Genomic DNA, 21308 nt, shown 5'->3' with positions numbered 1-21308 from the left:
ATTAACTTTTGTCACAAATTTTTAGCATAACCCCAAAATATTTCTATAAAATTAAAACTTGTTATTATGCTATTATGATATATTTTATACATTTTTTGTTCTGTATTATATACAGTATACAATAGAGTATTATAAATTATATATTTATGGTGGAGATTAAATTTATTTATTTATTTTTTTTTTTTTTAAATCTCTACTGTAGTAACCTTTATGGCATAAAGAAGCCTTATTTTTCTATAGAGATGTTTGTAAGTCATTGTCCTTCTATATCTGTGACTGGTAGAAATTTTCATTGCCAGTGGTTGTTTTTGTAGACTATGACAAGGACAGAGGGGACTGGAGATGAGTTGGCGGGACTTAGGTTCATAAACAGCTTCTAGTAGACCTTGGTAAGACAAGACTAGCTTGATAAGGAGGTTAGCAGATGTTGTGTATTTAAGCCAATGATTGATGATGTTTTGCTTTTACATGTCTTCTTTGTTTGAATCCTGCCTTTAAAATCTTGACAATCACTGATCGGGGCTCGGCCTTAGTCAGGCTATACTAGCAGTGTTGGGTCCTCCACACCTACCAGTGTGACACTTTATAGTTTAAATGTCTCAAAGCTCAACCTTCCACAACAAATGAAAGCTTTTGGATGGAAAGACGCATCTTATGTTTATAATATTACACATCTAAAATGTTGTACAGATGTGGCATTTTAAAGGACAGATGAGCAGATTGTATGTTACTTGTAATTTTTGTAATGCGAATTTCATATTATGACTGTATTGTGTATGTGACAAAGTACAAAAAGAAAAACCATTGCATTGAAAGAATCATGGCCTAATTTTATTCAAATATAGCACTGTAGATAAGAATTAAATTGGGGAATCATTCACCAGGCAGCAGTGTGTTAAAACAAAAACAAACCACAACTTTGAAAGCTAAGTGTTATTCTTCTGAAAGCTTTTATTTTGTTTGTATAAATGCTTTGTAATCCATTTGCAGTAGTTGAGTGAAAAAGCTTTTATTGGAAAGTAAATAAATAAGTTAATGTAAACATGTTTACAAACAAATTCAATAATATATTTTTTAATGTACTGTAGCACCTTTCATTGATGAAATTGAAAGTGACGTTACATACAGCTAAGTATGGTGACCCATACTCAGAATTTGTTCTCTGCGTTTAACCCATCCAAAGTGCACACACAGCAGTGAACACACACAGCATGAACACACACCCGGAGCAGTGGGCAGCCATTTATGCTGCGGCACCCGGGGAGCAGTTGGGGGTTTGGTGCCTTGCTCAAGGGCACCTCAGTTGTGGCCGGCCCGAGACTCGAACCCACAACCTTAGGGTTAGGAGTTAGACTCTCTCATGACTTCCCCAAAGATTTAGATAGATAGATTTAGAATATGGCTCAAAGTATATAGCTCATAAATCACAGACTAACAAAGCCTGGTGTTTATTGCTAAATGGTTCCTGATAAATTCCAGTGTGACTGAGATAAGATACAGAAAAATAAGAAATAATATACTAAGACAGAAAATATACAATTTAATTTTCATTCATTCATTTTCTACCGCTTATCCGAACTACCTCGGGTCACAGGGACCCTGTGCCTATCTCAGGCGTCATCGGGCTTCAAGGCAGGATACACCCTGGACGGAGTGCCAACCCATCGCACACTGTGTCAGTGACTCAGCTGTCCGGACCCCTAGCGGAAGTTCATTCCACCACCTTGGTGCCAGAACAGAGAAGAGCCTTGTAGCATACTTGCCTCTTACCCTGAGAGATGGGTAGATCGGAGGGTGGGGGTGCAGTGCGAGGATTGATGAGGGCTTTGAGGTAAGAGGGACCTGGTCCATTGTTGGCGTTGTAGGCCAGCATCAGTGTTTTGAATCTGATGTGTGCAGCTACCGGAAGCCAGTGGAGGGATCGCAGCAGTGGTGTGGTATGCGAGAACTTTGGCAGGTTGAAAATGATCCGTGCAGCTGCATTTTGGATCATTTGCAGAGGACGAATTGCGTTCATAGGTAGACCTGCCAGCAGTGTGTTGCAGTAATCCAGTCTTGAAATGACAAAAGACTGAACATAAAAGGCTCTATATGGTTTAGCTCCCCTCTATCTATCCAGTCTTCTAACACACTACAATCCTTCACAATCTCTGAGATCACAAAACTCAGGACTTCTGGTAGATCCCAGAACATCAAAATCAACTAAAGATGTAGAGCGTTTTTGTATTTAGCTTCCAAACTTTGGAATAGTCTTCCTGATTGTGTTTGGGGCTCAGACACACTTTCCCAGTTTAAATGTAGATTACAGACATATCTCTTTAGTCAGGCTTACACATAATACATCCCATAATCTTGTGCTCTAGTACATCTGATCAAATGCATATTATCATCTAGTGCTTGCTAATATTATGAACAGCAGCCATGCTAATTCCTCTCCACTGCTTCTCTTTTTCTACCCATTCCGAGGTATTCAGAAATTGTACCAGCTCCGATTGTCTTCCATGCGATGAAGATTTTGGACCTCCACTGAGATGAGGCCGATTCTGTGCTATACAATTGAAATTGAATTGAAATACCAAACATTTCTTCCAAACTAAAATTCTCTAAAATTTTCAGTCATGCCTAATTGAGTTCAAAACCACAGTTTCATGTATTTATAATTTGACATATAGTTCAGTGGGCTGAAGAATGTGACTAACTTAAGCAGTAGGTTTAATTATGTGTTAGCGTATTCCTCCGGAGTTCCAGTTTGCGGCTCTGACTGGTGAGGTCCCTTCCGGGTTGCCAGACTTTTTATCTTGGCAGCACTATTTAAGCACGTCTTCCGTGCATGATTTTTGCATGATCATCTCTCTCCAGTTACGTCACAGTCTGTGTCATCCCGCCATCCTCCTGTTCTAGTTATTTCTCATAGTCTCGCTGCTGTCGTTCCGAGTGGACTTTTATCAGGTTGGATTAACTTCTTTTTTTTTTCTGTTTTTGCAAACTTCAGTTGTGTACTTTACTTGCCTGCGCTTTGTTCCGCTTTTCATGCTCCAGCACTTTTCCTGCCAATTGGATTATATATTTGGGGTTTTGAGCTTGCTAGAGATGAGATATTGTCCTGTGTTTGGGTTCCTCCCTAGCACCTCCATATCCACACCATACCTCCATTCACTGATATTTTGACTGTGTAATCGAGACCTGCTAGGCATCAAGTTGGCTTTGGAACAGTAGAGACACTGGTTGTAGGAGGCTGAACACACATTCCTGAGTATCACAGATCACAAACAAGCCTGCTGATCCCTGTTTTTTTGTCCACTTCCTGTTCACCCTGTCCTATCACACCAGCTCTTAAAATGCCAAAGCAGATGCTCTTTCCTGCATTCACCTTTCGACCTGGAGTGGAGATATCCGTTAACAATTTGTAAGTGTCACTGCATGCAATTCTTGGCAGCAGTTTTCTCACAAGCTCTTTGTTCACAGATACCTGCAGACCAGACTCAGAACATGGGCTCACACATATGTTGTCACTGGGCACCTAAGGGTTCATTGTACTTACTGTACCACCATGTCTAAATCAGATCAACACAGAGGGAAACCCCCTGCTATCAACCTTGTGTTTAAGTCTGGCTCACCACTAATGACCTGCACCAACTGCATCGATTTAAACACTCACCACAAGGTACACTGGGCCCTTCAATTTAAAAAAAGAAAAGAATTAAAGACAAAACTTCGCTGGACCTTCCCCATTCCTGGCTCAAGTCCATTCTAAAATCTAGATGCAAAACTGATTGCCTATAGTACATCATTGCCCAAACCCTTTGTGGAAGTGGTGTATGCCACTGGAAGCATAAAGGGGGTCACAGTGTTTCATGGAGAGTCTCAATCCTCCCCCTTTATTCTGAGGCTGATGACTGCTGATTACAATTATAACATTATAATCGAGAACTTCTAGCTATCAAGTTGGCTTTGGAACAGTAGAGACGCTAGTTGGAGGAGGCTGAACATTTCCTGTTCACCCTGTCCTATCACCCCAGCTCTCAGAATGCCTTGCCAGGTAAGGAGCCTATTGGTGTTTGGTACTGTAATGTATCTATGTATCTAATACATAGACTGGCTCCTATTTTTTCAAGATTGCACCTTCCAGTTAACCCTCTGGAGTCAATGAACGCGTATATGCGTTTTGTGGCATAGAAAAAGAACTTAAATTACACTTTCAGTTTCGATCGTACAGACAAGAGCAATACATCAATCGAATCTGTAAAGGGTCTATTTTTATTTCTATACACACATAATAACAACAAAACACTGTGCTTTTGTAGAATAAAGAAAATAAACAGTGTGCGTTCTCTGCCATCTCGGTCTCGGTCACCACTCTTTACAGACACATAAATAAAACAACCCGAATCTCAGTGAATACTTGCCTCAAATACAAGATAAATATATGCATAGAAAGCTTGAAATGTCTATTTTTAAATAAACAAATTCAAGTCAAAAACAAATAATCTATATTTATGTAATCCGTATGAAAGTAAGGAGTAGTCCGGTTTCTCCTGTTTCGCCTAATTATAGCTACAGTAATGTGTTCCCGCCTCCGTCTGAGCGTGCTGTTCATATGCAAATGAACTAAGGTGATTCAGGTGATCACGTACATGCCCCCGAGACACAGGAATGACTCAGTACATGAAATCCGGACCTGTGTGCCAAAAGCATGGTAAGAGGCAGGACACTACTTGGAAATACCAGGCATGTGATGTTCACTTGTGTGTTCAGCTGAAAAGGAACTGTTTCCTAGAGTGGCACAAAGATGTATAACTGTTCTATTCTGGGTACTATGCGACAGAGTGGGTTAGTGGGCTTCTTTTTTTTGTTGCACAGTTTTGCCATGATTGTGTCTTCTGTGTTATTACTAACTTCTAAAATGATTTTGTGTGATAGTTAAATATTCTAAATAAACTGCAAACAAAAAATATACACATTTATTTTGTCCTCACATTCTTTCTTGTATCTCCTCTCTCAGTCACACACTTACCTGAAAGGCTCATTATGCAGCTCATTATGTGGGCCTTTGTCTTCTCAGGTGTGAATCATTTACATTTACATTATTTAGCAGACACCCTTATCCAGAGTGACTTACAACTGAGCAACTGTGGGTTAAGGGCCTTGCTCAGCGGCCCAGCAGTGGCAGCTTGGTGGACCTGGGGTTCGAACCCATGACCTTCCAATCAGTAGCCCAACACCTTAACCACTGAGCTACCACACCCCATTAATCACATTAATATTCATGATAGTTGACGCCTACTCGCATATGCCCTTTACAAACAAAAAGTGTCTTAGAAAATTTAAATCAATATATTGTTTTCTGTGAGCGAGTAAACAAGATGATTTTCACATAATTTTGAAGCAAAAACTCTAGGCTACAAGATCCAGTTCTCAAAAGTCTTGGGAACCGATGTTCTGTATGTGTTTTATGGCCTTATTCAAGTGATTTAAAATATTTCATTTTTCACTAACCACGAATAAACATTGTTTTCTCAAAAACACAATCATGTACATACATGCTGCTCACATATTATTGTAGTCCAGTTTGTGCTGATTACAGTGATATTAGACTTTAGCCATTTATGTCTTTATAAGCAACTGAAAAAAGTACAAATGTCAGGGTATGACAAAACTTCTAGAGGCCCTAAAAATACCCTCAGACTTCAGAAGGTTAAACAAAAAAGCTTCAAGAGTGCAGACTAGGAGTGGCACCATCGTTTCTGTAAAAACTATGACAGATTAGTGGTCTTGAACGTCTTTTTAAAAGCCACGTTGAAGCCGTCATATCAGGCTTCTCCAGATATGCTCCAAGTAATAAATACATTTCAGTTGGCATGTTCAATACTTGTTTCCTGCATCATTACACTTTTATCCACATAAATTGAAATATTACAATTTCTTTAGAGGTCTAGATTTACAAAATTATTGTGTATGTCTGATATGTAGTTCTTTCTTTAAATACATTATAAATATGTTTATGAAAATAAATATTTATGTTAAATACTTATTTAACTATATTCACTTTTTGGAAAACTGGTTTCTGTATATTTAATTCAAGATTTGTGAAAGACAAATCTGCATAATAACAGGTTTACTTCTTTTGCCAACTAGACCTATTTGTTCCACAGAGGCATGACATCATGTGTATTATGCTGTCAATCAAACTCAGGGGCGTACTCCACTTCTAAATCATAAAACCACTAGGACTGCTTGAGCCTCAAGTCATATGATCTTTTACATTTACTATTTTACAATGTCATCCAATGTATAAGGTATTTCTTAAATTCTGTAGACAATAGAGAAATGCTGTATGAGTTTAATCAGTCTGATGGCTGTGATCATTTCTCCTGTCCAGAAAGATTTCTATCTCCTGCAGTTTATATCTTACTGTACGTGTGTTCAGCTGCTGTGGTTCTGCTAACAATGTGTGGAAATCTTCTCATCATCATCTCTGTTCTTCACTTCAAGCAACTTCACACACCAACAAACATGCTGCTGCTCTCTCTGGCTGTGTCAGATTTCTTTATTGGAGCTTTAGTGATGCCACCATTGTTAATTTGGACAATTGAGTCATGCTGGATTTTTGGGAGACATTTCTGCATCATTTTTTTGTTGATTGGTGGTGTACTCATGACCATATCAATCTATAATATTGCTCTGATTGCTGTAGATCGATATTTGGCTCTCTCAAACCCCTTTCTCTACATGAGTTCAATATCTAGGAGGATGATCTGCTTAGTGGTTTATTGTAACTGGTGTGTGTGTCTAATGTATATCACATCATTTTATTATTTCAATGGAAGCTTTAAAAATTCTGTATTGTGTCCTGGAGAGTGTTATTACTTGCTAAATGAGGTTTTTTCTGTATTTGATCTCATATATTCATTTATATTTCCACTTTCTGTCATAATCATATTGTATACTCGAGTTTTTATGATTGCTAAGAAACATGCCACTGCTATCAGAGAGCTTAATAATCACACACAGCCTAAACCACAGAAAATCACCTCATACTCCATGAAATCTGAGAGAAAAGCAGCTAAAGTCCTCAGTATTTTAGTGTCTGTATTTCTGGTGTGTTTACTTCCATATTTTATTTACACTTTAATAGGTTATGTTATTGAACTACAGTCAGAAACAATCCAGAAATTGTTGATCATGATTTGTCTTAATTCCACCATTAATCCAGTTATTTATGCTCTGTTTTATCCGTGGTTCAGGAGGTGTGTTAAATTAATCATAACTCTACAAATTTTTCTGAAAGACTCTGCATTAATCAATGTTCTTCTGAATTAACTTTTGTCACTAATCTTTAGTATAACCCCAAAATATTGCTATTAAATATGACATGTTATTATGCTATTATGTCATACATGACCATTTTTTTGTTCTCTTTTATATACAGTATATAATAGAATATAATAATATCTATTTGTGGAGATTTAATTTTTTTTTTTTTTTTACATCTCTTCTGTAGTAACCTTTATGGCATACAGAAGCTTTCATACAATGAGACTCATTTTTCAATGCTTGTGATTACTTTTCTGCGAAATGAAAGCTTTTGGATGCAATGACAAATCTCATCTTTATATCATCACACCTAAAATGTTGTACAGATGTGGCATTTTAAAGCACAGATGAGTTTGTAAAATTACTGTCTCACTCCATTGATTTGTACTACATTAATGATTCCAATTGTATGTTACTTTATGAAAATTTTCAGAATTTCATATTATGACTGAATTGTGCATATGACATTAAAGTACAAAAAGGAAAACCAGGGCATTGAGAGCAGCATGGCCTAATTTTATTCAAATAAAGCATTGTGTAGAAGAATTAAATTGAAGAATCATTCATCAGGCAGCAGTGAGTTAAAACAAAAAGAAACCACAAACTCGAAAGCTATGTGTTATTTTTCTGAAAACTGGTTTAAGAGTTAAGAATTAGACTTGTTAGAAATTACACTTACACATGTGACACTCACCAGCAGTTTACCTACAGTACACTCTGGGCACCCACTGTTGATGCCAAGGTCATAGGTGAAAGTAGTGCCACCCTCCTTTGTTGCTTTCACTGTGGTTCTTGATCAAACACAAGAAAGTGAAGAGCTTGACACTAGCATGATAAGCAGTGATATGGCATAACAACACTTGAGGCAGACATGATAACCAATAATTTATTTTTCTTGACACAGGTAGGGTACATAAGTTTATGCAAAGTATGGTTGAACAACTCACACTGACCAGCCGGTTGATACGGTGAAGTACTTCTCTCTACGTTATAAAATCTTCATAAACACTGCATCAAACATGCTTTAATTGTTATTTCAACCATATATAGCTGCATATACTATTAACTACATACTAAAATGAATCAACATTTCTCCAGGACCATGTTGCTATATAGAATAACAGGGGGGCACATGAGACTAAAAACAACACAGATCTAAGGACTAAAAAAGTAAAGTACATAGTATGAAACCAGGTGCAAACAGACAGACAGTGCAACCAATCCAATATTGTACAAGACAGATACATAAAATATAGTGCCGACCCGAGAACTCATTGCAATGGCATTGTGGAAATAGAGATTACTGAACAAGAGGACTGTAAACATATGTACACAATAGCAGAATGACTTTTGTACAAAACAGCATTAAAGTTGCGGTGTATAAACAGCATATGTAACGGAGGGTAAAAATATTAAATGACACATAAATGGGCACAGCACCACCATCTGTATGACAAAAGATGGTATCTAGAATGTGGAATAGGGACTGCCCACAGCAGAGGTAACCACGCATGCTATGGGTAACTCGCACATTTTGAACATGCTGAGAATTATCAGTTTAAACGTGTACAAACCACGTAAATAACTGTTTCATCGTGGATATATTTAACCCTGAATGTGTTGGGGAACAATGTGTGTTTGGCATCGAATGTATTATTTGTTATTGAGTTGTTTTGATTTTATATAACAAGGCCTAATTGTGATCAAAATGTATTGTGTTTTATGTATGTCTATCTCCATTGTGCAGGTATGGTAAAATATGTTGTTTAATGCCACCCAGGCAAGACTGTCACAATATTATCAGTGTTATATGGGTAGAGTTGTGAACACTACAGAGATTTATATTGAATAAGTGTTTTTGTTTGAGTGTGTGTGGGCTAGTTTGGTTCAGATTTGTTTTCTTTGTGTTGAGAAGCTTGATGAAAAACAGGCAGTAGGATTGAGGGCTTCCATACATATTACCTGATGCAGGAGAGTGAAAAGTGTGTGTGAAAGGTTTATGGGGTCATAAAAATGCTGTTGGCTTTTAAGGTGCAGCGTGTGGTGTAAATGTCCATTATAGAGAGGATAGCGATTCCAATGATCTTCTCAGTAGTCCTCACTATTTAGTTAGCATAACGGAGATGGTCTGAGTAGCCAGGTAGGGGCGGGCTCTGCACTATAAATGTCATGGATCAAATCAAATCAAATCAAAGTTTATTTCAAAGAGTACCTTTTTAAAACAACAGGTGTTCACCAAAGTGCTGTACAAACAATATAAAATAAACAATAGAACTACAAAAGCATTAAAAAAAAAATAAAATAATAATAAATAAATACAGTAATAATTAGTAATAACACACTCTTAAAAATAACTCCTAACAGGTAACTCTCATACTGCATTGTATGCTGCACTATACAAATATGTTTTTAAATTTGATTTAAAAACAGCCAGTGAAGGTGCCTGCCTAATGTACAAAGGCAAATTATTCCAGAGTTTCAGGGCCGCTACTTCAATGGCACGGTCACCTCTGCTCATTAATCTTGCATTGGAGGAGACTAAAATCAGTTGCCCAGCAGACCTAAGTTCTCTGGATGGAGCATATGGCTGTAGTAGATCTGAGAGATATTTAGGAGCAATGTTATTCAGTGATTTAAAAACTAAAAGTAAAATCTTGAAATCAATTCTAAAATGAACGGGCAACCAATGAAAGGAAGCCAATATAGGCGTAATGTGTTCTCGTTTGTGTGTCCCTGTTAATAAACTTTCAGCCGTGTTTTGTACCCTCTGCAAACGTGTTAGAGATGCCTCACCAATGCCTACATAGAGACTATTACAATAGTCCAGGCGGGATGATATAAAAGCATGGATGACCCTTTCATAATCAGTAAAATATACACATGACTTGAATTTAGATAATTGCCTTAACTGATAAAAACACGAGTTAACTACCAAATTAATCTGTTTTTCTAGTTTAAAGTCACCGCCCATTAAAAGCCCCAGGTTTTTTACAAAGTCACCCAGATCTACATCAGGGGTATTAATGGTACCACCAGCTCGAAATAAAATGATTTCAGTTTTTTCTTCATTAAACTTTAAGAAGTTGGAGGCCATCCAGGCTTTAATATCCTCAAGACATCTCAACAAAGGTGCCACAGAATTTGCATCGTTACATTTCACTACATAAGGCAGATAGAGTTGCAAATCATCTGCATAACAGTGAAACGAGATGCCATGTTTCCTAAAAATGGACGTTAGTGTGAACAAGACATACTGATGGAATTTAGGGAGCACTGATTTGAGATGATTGAAATCTCTGGTAATAATAAAACATTCTGCAAATCACTAATAGCCACATAGAGCACACATAGTGCCTCCTTAGCATTAACACTGGAGTGAATGTACAATCTGACAATGAAAACGCCGAGCAGAAAGGCCGAGTGACATCCCCAGCCAAGCAGAAGCGCTCAGTCCACAGCCGAGCAGAAGCATCACCAGAACAGGTGCGGGGAGATGTCGCAGGGCAAAAAAAATAAAAGAAAGTAAAATCAAGCTGGCAAAATTCAAAATCAAAATCATCCTAAGCAGGCAAGAAGTGTGGCACCATCCCTCACCGGAACAAATGCGGAGTGATGTCCATTGAAAAATAACCAAAAAACAAAAGAAAAATAAAACAAAAGATCATAGTCCAGGGTTTAAAAGGGCAGAAAGAATAATAGTAAAAAATAATAATAAATGCTCCTATAATAATCTGCACTGATTTTGGCATCACCTTTTCTGGTCACCGGAATTAGGCAATGCCAAGAGCTGGAGGGCTGATCTCCGTAGCAAGCCGAGGTCATGAAGCTTCTCCAGCTCGTCATCATGCATGTTGTTTGTTGCATGATCTACTGTACTGTTTGGCGATCATATACATGAACACAAGTCTAGCTAAACACATAAATTGAACCATGCTCAGAATGAAACTAGGCACCACCAATTACTAAAACCACTCCATCACCATTAAGCTCGCTACTGTTTGAGCATGTTTGTCCAGAGCGAGGACAGTCACAGTTTTTTTCAGTGAAGACATCAGTCATCACTAAAACATTCACTATTCCCACCAGAATGGCTCAAGTACAGTAAAGTCTATTACCAAGTTTTCATTAGGCCTATGGGCTTAAAAGCTGTGGGCCCTGGGTTGTTTATCATTTGGATTAGTTTTCCTGATAATGTTCAGGGCTCAGACACACTTTTCCAGTTTAAGTGTAGATTATGGACATATCTTTTTAGTCAGGCATACACATAATTCATCCCATAATCTTGTGCTCTAGTACATCTGATCAAGTGCACATTATCATCTAGTGCTTGCTAATATTATGAACAGCAGCTACACTAATTCCTCTCAACTGAATATCTTTTTTCTACCATCCCACGTCATCCAGAGATTGTACCAGCTCCAGTTGTGTTCCCGAGTCATGAAGATTTCAGACCTTCATTGAGATGAGGCCAAACTTGTGAGGATCCTGAGGCATCTACAGATGTACCAACTCCACTTGGACTCTGCCTCATGAAGTATTCAGGCATACTAAGAGAAGATGCCACCTCCATGTTAGACTGTATATTTATAATTACACCCTCCAGAGTCACCCAAATGAGGATGAGGTTTCCTTTTAAGTCTGGTTCCTCTTAAGGTTTCTTCTTTCATCCAAGAACATTTTTCCTCACCACAGTCACCTCAGACTTGTTCATTGGAAATAAATACAAACACATTTAATTATGAGTCTAATATTAATCTTGAACATTTGTTTTATATTAAACTTTGTATAATATCAAACTTTTTGTATTGTTTCCTATGTTCTGTAAAGCTGATTTGAGACAAAGTACATTGTTAATAGCCATCCTTCACCTCGTCACATTGGTACAAATGCACAAATAGCTCATCCTATAGAAACTGTCTGTTCCCCGAGTAATGAGATCAAAAAGTAAATGCATATGAAGTTCTAGAAATAATCTTACTGTAATTAGACCAGAAAAATACAATTCAATTCAATTCAATTCAAGTTTATTTGTATAGCGCTTTTTACAATGGACATTGTCTCAAAGCAGCTTTACAGAATGTAAACGTAGAACAGAAGATAAACATAAGGAGTAATATAGTGAAATAATATAGTAAAAATTCAAAATTCAAAATATATATAGTTCACAGTGTACGTGTATATGTATATGTGTTTATCCCCAATGAGCAAGTCTGAGGTGACTCAGGCAGCAGTGGCAAGGAAAAACTCCCTTAGATTGGTAAAGGAAGAAACCTTGAGAGGAACCAGACTCAAAGGGGAACCCATCCTCATATGGGTGACACTAGATGGTGTGATTCCAGATATACAATGAGACAAATGTTGTATTGGTGTAGGGATCACATGTCGTTCAGATCTCCTCTTAGTATCACAGAGTCCAAATGGAGCTGGTAGATCTGTAGATTTCTCAGGATTCTCACAGAGTCGGCCTCATCTAAGCGGAGATCCAAAAACTTAATCGCACGGAAGATGATCGGAGCTGGTACAATGTCTGGGTGTCCCGGCATGGGTTGAAAAAGAGAAGAGCAGTGCAAAGGGATTAACATATCTGCTGTTCATAAAAATGTGCAGGTCTAGTGTAATAGTGCACAGTATAATATAACGGGATGTATTATGTGTACGCCTGACTAAAGAGATGGGTTTTTAATCTACATTTAAACTGGGAAAGTGTGTCTGAGCCCCGAACACTATCAGGAAGACTATTCCAGAGTTTGGGAGCTAAATAAGAAAACGCTCTACCGCCTTTAGTAGACTTAGATATTCTGGGAACTACCAGAAGTCCTGAGTTTTGTGATCTCAGAGAGCGTGAAGGATTGTAACATGTTAGAAGACTAGTTAGGTACATGGGAGCTAAACCATTAAGAGCCTTGTACGTAAGTAGCAGCAGTTTGTAATCAATTCTAAACTTAACAGGTAGCCAATGTAGAGATGATAAAATTGGGGTTATATGGTCATACTTTCTTGTCCTAGTGAGAACTCTGGCAGCTGCATTTTGGACTAACTGTAGCCTATTTATTAAAGACGCAGGACAACCACCTAGTAATGCATTACAATAGTCCAGTCTAGAGGTCATGAAAGCATGAACTAGGTTCTCAGCATCAGATAGAGACAGGATGTTTCTAAGCTTGGCAATATTTCTAAGGTGGAAGAAGGCTGTTTTTGTGGTTTGGGCGACATGATTTTCAAAGGACAAGTTGCTGTCTAATATAACACCCAGGTCTTTCACTGTCGAGCTACTAGTAACAGTACATCCCTCTAATTGGAAGTTAAATTGTGAGAGTTTCTGTGTACTGGTTTTTGGACTTATAATTAGTATTTCTGTCTTGTCAGAGTTTAATAACAGAAAGTTACAGCTCATCCAGTCTTTTATCTCTCTAAGGCACTGAGTTAATTTGGACAATTTAGCTATTTCATCTGGTTTTGATGAGATATATAACTGTGTGTCATCAGCATAGCAATGGAAACTAATCCCATGTCTTCTAATGATGTTCCCTAATGGAAGCATGTATATCGAGAAGAGCAGAGGTCCTAGAACTGATCCTTGAGGGACCCCATAATTAACTGGTAGTAAACTGGAGGGTTCACCATTTAATTCTACAAAATGGTATCGGTCAGACAGGTAAGATCTAAACCAACTTAAAGCTTGTCCCTGAATACCTGCGTAATTTTGTAAGCGATCTAGGAGAATGTTGTGATCTATAGTGTCGAATGCAGCACTAAGGTCAAGTAGGACTAATAGGGACATACAGTCTTGGTCCGAAGCTAAGAACAGGTCATTTGTGACTTTCACAAGTGCAGTTTCTGTGCTATGGTGGGGCCTGAAACCTTACTGAAACTCTTCGAGGATATTGATCTCCTGTAAGAAGGAGCTCATTTGAACAGACACAACCTTTTCAAGTATTTTAGACATAAATGGGAGGTGTGAAATAGGTCTGTGATTTGATAGTTCATTTGGATCTAAATTGGGTTTTTTGATGAGTGGCCTAATAACTGCAAACTTGAAAGACTTAGGGACGTAACCTAAAGATAGTGAGGAATTAATAATATTAAGAAGAGGCTCACCAGCTTTATTTAACACTTCTTTCAGTAGTTTAGTTGGAATGGGGTCTAGTGAACAAGTTGTTGATTTAGCTGTGGTAAGAAGCTTATCTAATACATATACATATAATACATATATAATACATATAAATACAAAAGAAACAAACAAAAACAGTTCCTAAAGTTTGGGCTTCTGAACATTAGATCACTTGCACCCAAAGCACTTATTGTAAATGAAATCATCTCAGAAAATAGCCTTACTGCACTCTTCCTTACTGAAACTTGGATTAAACCAAATGATTACATCAGTCTAAATGAGTCTACCCTATGAGGATATATCTATAAGCCTGAGCCTCGTCAGACTGGTCATGGAGTTGGTGTTGCCACTATCTTTAGTGATTTCCTTACTGTTACTCAGAGAACACAGTATAGATTTAATTCTTTTGAAGTGCTTGTTCTTAATTTTACACTATTGCACATGCACACGAAAAAATCCATGATGTCTTATGCTATAGCCACTGTGAATAGACCCCCAGGGCCCTACACCGATTTTCTTAGAGAGTTTGCAGATTTTCTTTCGGACCTATTGGTTAACTTTGATAAAGCATTAATTGTAGGAGACTTTAACAGTCACGTTGATGATACAAACGATGCTTTAGGACTCACATTTATTGACTTACTAATCTCATTTGGGCTTAAACAAAACATCACTAGAGCAACTCACCGTGTTAATCATACACTAGATTTAATAATATCACACAGAATAGATGTCAATGATATAGATATCATACCTCGAAGTGATGACATCACAGACCATTACCTCATACTGTACACACTACATGTAGAACAGATTGTGTCTCACCATGTTATCGACTCAGTAGAACTATTATTCCGACCACTAAAGACCGAATCACAAATAACCTGCCTGATCTGTCTGGACTTCTTACTGTACCCTTAAACACAAACGATCTAGATAGGCGCTATATTCACTAGCACATTAGACACTGTTGCCCCCATCCGATTAAAGAAGGTTAGAGACAAAACACCTGCACCGTGATATAATAGTCTAACCCGTAACCTTGAGCGAAAGTGGAGAAAAACTAAATTAGAGGTTTTTAGAATTGCGTATAAGGACAGTATATCCAGCTATAGACAGGCTCTAAAAACTGCTAGGGCTGAGCACCTGAGCAAACTCATAGAAAATAACTGGAACAATCCCAGGTTTTTATTTAGCACAGTGACTAGATTAACAAAAAAACAGAAATGTGAACACACTATTCCATCACAGTTCAGTAGTGAGGACTTCATGAGATTCTTCACTGATAAAATTAAAAGAATCAGGAAAAAAATAGGTGATGTTCAACATGTGAGAGCACACTCACAACTACAGTGCTTTACAAGTACAGGACAGGAAGAGTTAGATAAACTTATTACTACAGCTAAATCAACAACTTGTTCACTAGACCCTATTCCAACTAAATTACTGAAAGAAGTGTTATATAAAGCTGGTGAGCCTCTTCTTAATATTATTAACTCCTCGCTATCTTTAGGTTACGTCCCTAAATCTTTCAAGTTGGCAGTTATTAAGACCCTCATTAAGAAACCTAATCTAAGTCCTAATGAACTATCAAATCACAGACCTATTTCACATCTTCCGTTTTTGTCTAAAATACTAGAAAAGGTTGTGTCTGTTCAACTGAGCTCCTTCTTACAGGAGAACAATATCTTTTAAGAGTCTCAGTGAGGTTTCAGGCCCCATCATAGCACAGAAACTGCACTTGTTAAAGTTACAATTTTCCTAGCTTCGGACAAAGACTGTATGTACCTATTAGTTCTACTTGACCTTAGTGCTGCATTCGACATTCTTCTAGATCGCTTACAAAATTACACAGGTATTCATGGACAGGCTTTAAGTTTGTTTAGATCATACCAGTCCGATCGATACCATTTTGTGGAATTAAATGGTGAATCCTCCAGTTTATTGCCAGTTAATTATGGGGTCCCTCAAGGATCAGTCCTTGGACCCCTGCTTTTCTCGATATACATGCTTCCTTTAGGGAACCTTATTAGAAGACATGGGATTAATTTCCACTGTTATGCTGATGATACATAGTTATACATCTCATCAAAACTAGATGAAATAGCTAAATTGTCCAAATTAACTCAGTGCCTTAGAGAGATAAAAGATAAGCTGTAATTTTCTGTTATTAAACTCTGGTAAGACAGAAATACTACTTATCGGTCCAAAAACCAGTACACAGAAGTTCTCACACTTCAACTTCCATTTAGAGGGATGTACTGTTACTAGTAGCTCGACAGTGAAATACCTGGGTGTTTATTAGACAGAAACTTGTCTTTTGAAAATCATATCGCCCATACTACAAAAACAGCCTTCTTCCACCTTAAAAATATTGCCAATCTGAGAAATATCCTGTCTGTATCTGATGCGGAAAAGCTAGTTCATGCATTCATGACCTCTAGACTAGACTACTGTAATGCATTACTAGGTGGTTGTCCTGCATCTTTAATAAATAGGTTACAGTTAGTCCAGAATGCAGCTGCCAGAGTTCTCACTAGGACAAGAAAGTATGACCATATAACCCCAATTTTATCATCTCTACACTGGCTACCTGTTAAGTTTAGAATTAATTACAAACTGCTGCTACTTACGTACTAGGCTCTTAATGGTTTAGCTCCCATGTATCTAACTAGTCTTCTAGCACGTTACAGTCCTTCATGTTCTCTGAGATCACAAAACTCAGGACTTCTGGTAGTTCCAAGAATATCAAAGTCTACTAAATGTGGTAGAGTGTTTTCTTATTTCTTACATTTCTTTATTGAAGGTGAACCAGCCTACTCTTCAGTGTGCTTTAACTCTCTTCATTTGAATATATTGTCTTCTGGTAAAGTAGGTTCCTGACTTTTGTATACTATCTGCTTAACTCACTTTGTTCTAGAGTAGTGTGATTTGAATTGTGTTATATTCTATACCATTGTTGATTTTATAGTATTAGTCTTTGTTGTTCTCTCAGCTGATTAATCAGGAGTAGTTTCAGTCTACCTTAAGGTGTGAATTGTGGGCAGGGCTTACCTATTTAAATTGAAGGTTCTCAAGGTTTGTAAGTATCTCTCTCTCCCTCACATTGTAACATTAGTGTCTAGTACTGTTTTGATATATTCTACCATACCTTAACTCTCACTTTGACTGCAAATATGTGCCTTAAACCCATCTCTGTACTCAATTCCTACTCTCGCAGACGCTCTTGTCCACAGAGCAGAGGTCACAATCCCAGTAACCTCATCTACCCTCCTCTGTTGTGTAAGTCTCAAACAGTGGTGGTAGGTGGGCTCTGGAATCGCCAGTCTGCTGTGAAAAAAGCTGATTTTATCTCTGCTTTAACTTCCCATTACTCCTTTGATTTTCTTGCGCTAACAGAGACCTGGATATCCCCACAGAACACTGCTACACCAGCTGCTTTATCCTCTGCCTATGCTTTCTCTCACTCACCAAGAGAAACAAGCAGGGGTGGTGGTACAGGTGTATTGCTGGGAAAGAAATGGTGCTTTACACCTCTCCTCTTGTCACATTTAACCATCTCCTCTTTTGAATTCCATGCCATTTCAGTTACCTCTCCAATAAACCTTGTTATCATTGTTGTTTACCGCCCTCCTGGTCCCCTAGGTGACTTCCTGGAAGAAATGGACACACTGCTTAGTGTTTTCCCTTCCGATAGCTCCCCTCTGATGCTGCTTGGTGACTTCAACCTCCCCTCTGACAAGCTACATTCTTCTTCCCTCCTGTCTCTTCTCGACTCATTAACCCTTACACTCAACAGCTACATCCCCACACACAAAGGAGGCAATGTCCTGGACCTGGTTTTCACCCGTCCTTCTCCAGCTACAGACGTGACTGCTACCCCACTACACGTCTCTGATCATCACCTGGTATCATTCACCATCACTCTCCCTACCCTACCTAAAACTACCTCTCACCCCCTCGCTCTTACCCGCCGCAACCTTCACTCTGTCCCCCCTTCTTCTGTAGCTTCTGGCACTCTTTCTTCCCTTCCTGATCCTGAGTCTTTTTCCTCACTACCCTTGGACTCGGCCACAGATACTTTCCTCTCTTCTCTTTCCTCAACTATGGACTTCCTCTGCCCTATGTTCACTAAACCCAAGAAAACTTCTTGTTCTGCTCCTTGGCTTTCAGATGTGCTGCGCAACAATCGAAGAGAGCTAAGATTGTTAGAGAGAAAGTGGAAGAAATCACAACTTGATGCAGATCTTGATTCTTACCGAACACTTCTTGCCAGGTTCTCCTCAGATGTGACATCTGCCAAGACTTCCTTCTACAAGGAAAAGCTTGAAGCTTCCTCACATGACCCTGGGAAATTCCACAACATCATCTCTTCTCTGCTCAACCCCTTGGCTCCACCTTCTTCATCCTCCCTGACTGCAGAAGACTTTGCTTCCTTCTACCAGGAGAAGATTGAGGAAATCTGCCGGACCTTCACTTCAGCCCCGACTGCACTTATATCTCAGAGTATGGATTCCCCTACACCTTTGTTGTCGCATTTCTCAACTGTAGCAGCAGAAGAGATTTTACAACTCATCCAGTCTTGCAATCCTACCACCTGCCCATTGGATCCACTCCCTTCCACTATGCTCCAGACCATCTCGCAAGACCTTCTGCCCTTCATTTCCACTATCGTCAATAGATCCATAGCATCTGGTCAGGTACCAACTACTTTCAAGAGAGCAAGGGTTATTCCCATCCTAAAGAAACCTGCTCTGGATCCATCAGACATCAGTAACTACAGACCGGTATCACTTCTCTTCTTTCTTTCAAAAATTCTTGAGTGCATTGTCTATAATCAACTGTCTGTCTATCTCTCACAGAACAACCTCCAAGACCCCAACCAGTCTGGCTTTAAAGCAGCTCATTCCACAGAGACAGCCCTTTTGGATGTCTCTGAGAAACTACATGTCATCTGTCATCTGTCCTTATCCTCCTTGACCTTTCAGCAGCATTTGATATGGTCAACCACAAGACTCTCTTATCCACCCTCAGGAGTCTTGGGATTTGCGGCTCAGCTTGGGAATGGTTTGCTTCCTACCTGGAAGGACGCTCATATCAGGTAACATGGAAGGGAGTGACATCTGCTCCACGCAGACTCTCCACTGGCGTCCCAAGAGTACTTGGTCCTCTTCTTTTCTCCCTGAATACTCACTCTCTTGGTGAAGTTATTTCCTCACAAATGGGTTCTCTTACCACTGCTATGCTGATGATACACAACTTATCTTCTCTTTCCCACCCTCAGATGCCACAGCTTCTGACCGGATCTCAGCATGTCTGGCAGAAATTTCATCATGGATGACTGCTCATCAGTTAAAGCTCAATCCTAGCAAAACTGAACTGCTGTTCATCCCAGGTGACTCATCCCCAGGTCATGACCTTGCTATATCCTTGCACAACGATCTGATCTCCCCTTCAGCCACAGCTTGCAACCTTGGGGTAACCATGGACAATCAACTGTCCTTTTCCTCTCATGTTGCTAATGTGACTCGCTCATGTCGGTTTCTTCTCTACAACATTAGAAGGATTCGGCCATTTCTGTCCACACAGGCTGCTCAGGTACTTGTTCAGTCTCTTGTCATCTCTAGACTGGATTACTGCAACGCACTGCTGGCAGGTCTACCTATGAATGCAATCCGTCCTCTGCAAATGATCCAAAATGCAACTGCCCGGCTTGTTTTCAACCTGCCAAAGTTCTCGCATGCCACCCCGCTCCTGCGATCCCTCCACTGGCTTCCGGTAGCTGCACGCATCAGATTCAAAACACTGATGCTGGCCTACAAAGCCAAAAATGGACCAGCTCCCTCTTACCTCAAAGCCCTCATCACTCTGTGCACTGCACCCCGCACCCTCCGATCTACCAGCACTGCTCGACTGGTTCCACCATATCTCAGGTAAGAGGCAAGCATACTACAAGACTCTTCTCTGTACTGGCACCAAGGTGGTGGAATGAACTTCCCCTAGAGGTCCGGACAGCTGAGTCACTGGCTATTTTCAAGCGGCGGTTGAAGACCTACTTATTCAGGAAACACTTCAACTAGCACTTCTTTCCTTATCTTTTGCATTTAAAAAAAAAAAAAAAACACACCTTTGACACTTTTTCATTGTAGCTTTGAACAAATGTTTTAAACTCATGATATCTTTAAGTATGTAACTTGGTGAGCCAGCATTAATGTATCCAATGTTAGAGATTTAAGCACTTATGTACGTCGCTCTGGATAAGGGCGTCTGCCAAATGATGTAAATTTTGGACCTCCACTGAGATGAGGCCGAAACGGAGAATCCTGAGGCATCTAGAAATTTACCAACTCCAGTCAGACTCTGCGATACTAAATAGGAGATGCGAACTCCATGTGATCCTTTGCATCTGAACAACATTTGTTTGACTGTATATTTATATGAGGATGGGTTCCACTTTGAGTCTGGTTCCTCTCTGGTTCCTTTCTTCCTTTACCGTCTAAGGGAGTTTTTCCTTGCCACTGCTGCCTGTCACCTCAGACTTGCTCATTGGGGATAAATACATAGACATTTTGAACTAAATATATCTAATATCAATCTTGAATTTTGCATTCTATTAATCTTTATTTTTTATATTAACCTTTTGTTCTATGTTTATGTTCTGTAAAGCTGCTTTGAGACAATGTCAATTGTAAAAAGCGCTATACAAATCAACTTGAATTGAACTGTTAAAAGTGCTATACAGTTGAAATTGAATTGAAATACCAAACACCAAACTAAAATTCTCTAAAATTTCCAGTCAGGCCTACTTAAGTTCATAACCACAGTTTCATGAATCTATAATTTGACATATTGTGTTCAGTGGGCTGAAGAATGTGACTAACAA

General features: G+C 38.9%; 1 protein-coding gene across 1 annotated transcript; it reads left to right on the top strand.

The window, feature by feature from the left end:
- Positions 1–6327: 6327 nt before the first annotated feature.
- LOC132854837 (trace amine-associated receptor 1-like) lies at positions 6328–7320 on the top strand. The gene has a single exon (XM_060883467.1). It carries the CDS (start codon positions 6328–6330, stop codon positions 7318–7320), a length of 993 nt encoding a protein of 330 aa, XP_060739450.1.
- Positions 7321–21308: the final 13988 nt, after the last annotated feature.

This window comes from Tachysurus vachellii, chromosome 12, assembly GCF_030014155.1.
Source record: "Tachysurus vachellii isolate PV-2020 chromosome 12, HZAU_Pvac_v1, whole genome shotgun sequence".
Classification (NCBI taxonomy): Eukaryota; Metazoa; Chordata; class Actinopteri; order Siluriformes; family Bagridae; genus Tachysurus; species Tachysurus vachellii.
Note: the sequence above shows the minus strand (reverse complement) of the source record. Positions and strands in the feature narration are given on the sequence as shown.